At 39.4% G+C, this 3,488-nt stretch overlaps 1 protein-coding gene across 1 annotated transcript; it reads right to left on the bottom strand.

Annotated features, from left to right (window-relative positions):
- Positions 1-591: 591 nt before the first annotated feature.
- On the bottom strand, positions 592-1,554 carry LOC123632047 (olfactory receptor 10C1-like). The gene has a single exon (XM_045542180.1). The coding sequence runs from the start codon at positions 1,552-1,554 to the stop codon at positions 592-594; it is 963 nt and encodes a 320-aa protein (XP_045398136.1).
- Between the last annotated feature and the right edge of the window lie 1,934 nt (positions 1,555-3,488).

Below are 3,488 nucleotides of genomic sequence, written 5' to 3'. Positions count from 1 at the left end.
CTTTTAATGTTTTCATATTTTTATGGTACACACAAATCACAAAAAGAATTTTTGACTATGTATTATGTACCAATAATTAAAGTTGAAGAATTTTAAAACATTTTTACATAAGTAAATAGTGCAATCCATAGAGTCATGAGGGAATTAAGAGCTCCATGGCTTGTGACCAGGGCAGGAGTCAGATAGGCTCCACAGGGGCTAGAAAATGCCTGAGAATGTAGAATAAGAATTTTCCAGGCTTCTGAGGTAACCCAGTAATTTATACTCTAAGCCTAGAGTAGAATATTTTGGAAAATCTGTCTAGTGTTGGGCTCAACCACTGAACTTCTTCTTTTTTTTTTAAGGTTTTGCAAGCTCTATATTTGAATGTAGTAGAGTTTTACCTACCTAAAAAGCTAAATAAATTTTAGTAGCCAATTCCCTTCTAGAATTTGGCAATCAGAACTTTGGCTCTGACTACAGCGATGACTTTAAAATTACAATTACTGTTATTAAGCTCCTTACAAGACAGATAGAAGAGTACACAGTTTTTTGTTTGTTTACTCTTGGATCGTGTGTGCATCTTTTCCAAAGACCAGTATCCTCTGGTTCCTATCCATGGGTCAAAATTTTTTTGGTGCCCAGAGTTCTCCAGAGAGCTGTCTTGACTTCCTTGTTCCGTAAACTGTAGATGATGGGGTTGAGCATGGATGTCACCACTGTATAGAAGAGGGCTAGGAGTTTATCCATTCCTGGTGAATGGCTAGCCTTGGGCCTCAAGTAGGTGACAGATCCTGAGCCATAGAATAGTGTTACTACCAGTAAGTGGGAAGAGCATGTGGAAAGAGCTTTGTGGCGACCTTCAGGTGAAGGCATGACCAGCACTGTAGCTAGAATTCTCCCATAGGAAGCAATGATCAGTAAAAATGGGCTGGAAATGCAAAGGATTGCTACGACAAAGACTGCAGCCTCGTTACGGGACGTATCTCCACAGGCGAGTGCCAGGATAGGTGGGAGGTCACAGAAGAAGTGGTCTATTTCACAGGGGCCACAGAAGTCCAGGGAGAAAATATAATTTGTCTGGCCCAGTCCTACCAGGCATCCCACTCCCCAAGAAACCATTGCTAACTGGGCACACACTCCACAACTCATTCGTGTTGAATAGTGGAGTGGGGAGCATATGGCCATGTAGCGGTCAAAAGCCATGGCTGCCAAAAGGCAGCACTCACTGATGGCAAAAAAGGTAAAGAAAAACATCTGTGTGGCACAGCCCTCCCGAGAGATTCCTCGGGCCTCGCTCACAAGGCTCTGCAGCATCTTGGGTATGACAGAGCAGGTGTAGCCGATCTCCAGGAGAGACAAGTTGGCCAGGAAGAAGTACATGGGGGTGTGGAGGCCTGGGTTGGTCCAGATGGCAAGGGCTATGAGAGCATTGCCCGTGAGTGATGCGAAAAACATGAGTAGGATGAGGGTAAACAGAAGGAAACACCGTTCAGTGACCTCAGAGAATTTGGCAAATGCAAAGTGTTTGACAGACATGCTGTTGTCCTGCCAGAAGGAGCAATTGAGGCTCATGACCTGGAAAAGAGAACAGCAAAGTCATTAGAAAGATTCCTTTAGATGAATGAACTAGTCATATAATACTTTTAAGGAGCTTTAGTAAGTCAGAGAGATAAATTTCTTACCTGCAATTCTAAAATTCAAAAAGTTCAGAAATTACACCTATCCGCATACCTTTTCAAACCAAACCTTATTTTATGTTCACTCTCTCAGTCAATTTGTCCAGAGTATATTTAGTCACCAAGAGAAAATGAAAAAATGTTAATTTCAGCTCAATTCTTCCTTTATCCCTTCCTTTAATCAGTTGTCACATACTGCTAAATAAAGATCCTCTTGTACTTATCCATTTCTTTCCATTTCCGTTGCCACTGACTTGCTTTCTTCATCCATTCATTCAGCAAGTATTGAGCCCAGAGTATTTAGCAGTTACTATTGTAGTTCTTGGGATTCAGCAATGAACAAAAACCATTTTACCCAAATGCAACTTATATTTCAGTAAAGGAAAATAAATTAAACAATCATTTGATAAATAAATAATTGTTGCAATGCGGAGAATTAAAACTAGGGTGTGTCTGACCGATTTAGATTAGGTGGTCACAGAGGGTTACTGAGAATGAGCAGCATGAGTTAAGATGTGAAAAGCAAGGAGGGTAGCCAGGTGAATACTGCATCACAGACATTCATACCATACTACATTGTTCTGCTGAGATAATTCTGTCATTGCAACTATTTCTTTGCCTTCAATATTTCTTATCTGCCATCCTTTCTCCATCAGAATGTTCTATGCTAAATGAAAGTTACCATTGCCTGAAAGTTAAAATTCAGAGCTATTAAAATGATTAATGAAAATATATTAATCACGTCACTGACAATTGATAGAAACTTTTATCTCACGCAAGCGGACCTCTTGTTACAGTCATATTGACCTATGCACATCTTTTAGTATGTGCCTTGCCTGCACATATTTCCTTTTCTTGGTGCTCATTTTCCCATGGGGGCAGAACATTTGTTTCCTTCTTGTCCAGCTAGTTAATTCCCTATCTATGTTCAAGTTCCAGTGTAGCTTTGTCTCTTCTCTGGAAACTCTGCCCAACTCCTGCCCTCTCTCATGCCCATGCTAGTCAGTTACACACCCCACCACTGTGTTCCCACCATCTCATAACTTAATAGCACTTATACCACTCCAGTCACAAGTACTTGCTAATGTTTTCCTGAGGGTAGCTTCAGACAGACATAGACACTGAGTGTGGGATTTTGTTTATTTATTTATTTCGGCTTACCACTGTATCTAGCACCCTTATGAAAAAAAGCTTTAATTCTAAATTTTACTCTGACTGCCTATATATTCTGCTCATTGGAGCATATTTTATTTTTTGAAGTTAAATCTGATCTCCCTCAGGTATCTCAAATGCCACAGTTATTTTTCTCTCAATGAGTAATTATTATATTAATAATTCTGCAATCTAACCTTGACTGTCAACTGCTGAGAAGACATTCTTTGCTCTTTCTGTGGGTGTACTATACTTTGGGTTGTTCTTTTTGAAATGTCATCAACCCAAAATCTAAACAATGTTTTACCTGAAAAGGGCAAAGAATGAGGGGATTACAGTTGTCCTGGAGTCTCCTTGTTCATTAGTGTGACGTGAGATCACATTTATGTTGCATGTGTTTATCCTGCTTCATTGTTCATACCACAGTAATGTTTGAAGCTGGTAAAAATAATGCAAAAATATGCTTTTAAAGTTTCCAAATTATCAATAAACACAATAAATTCATCTAAAAAGCATATATACAAAGTGCACATTCTCACATATACACATCAGTATACCCACAGAGAGAAGCACACATTTAGATGCATACCAAGTAGCATAATGGTTAAGGATATTCTGGAGATATTCTATGTGGGTTCGAATCCTAGTACAGCCATCTAATGCTGGACCAAAGTTAAC

The sequence above is a fragment of the Lemur catta genome, chromosome 2, assembly GCF_020740605.2.
Source record: "Lemur catta isolate mLemCat1 chromosome 2, mLemCat1.pri, whole genome shotgun sequence".
Classification (NCBI taxonomy): domain Eukaryota; kingdom Metazoa; phylum Chordata; class Mammalia; order Primates; family Lemuridae; genus Lemur; species Lemur catta.
The sequence above is the reverse complement of the archived record's forward strand: the minus strand, read 5'-3'. Positions and strand labels throughout refer to the sequence as shown.

What these genes read in the sequence shown, in the direction of transcription:
- LOC123632047 (XM_045542180.1), bottom strand. Translation starts at nt 1,554, where the DNA reads ATGAGCCTCAATTGCTCCTTCTGGCAGGACAACAGCATGTCTGTCAAA.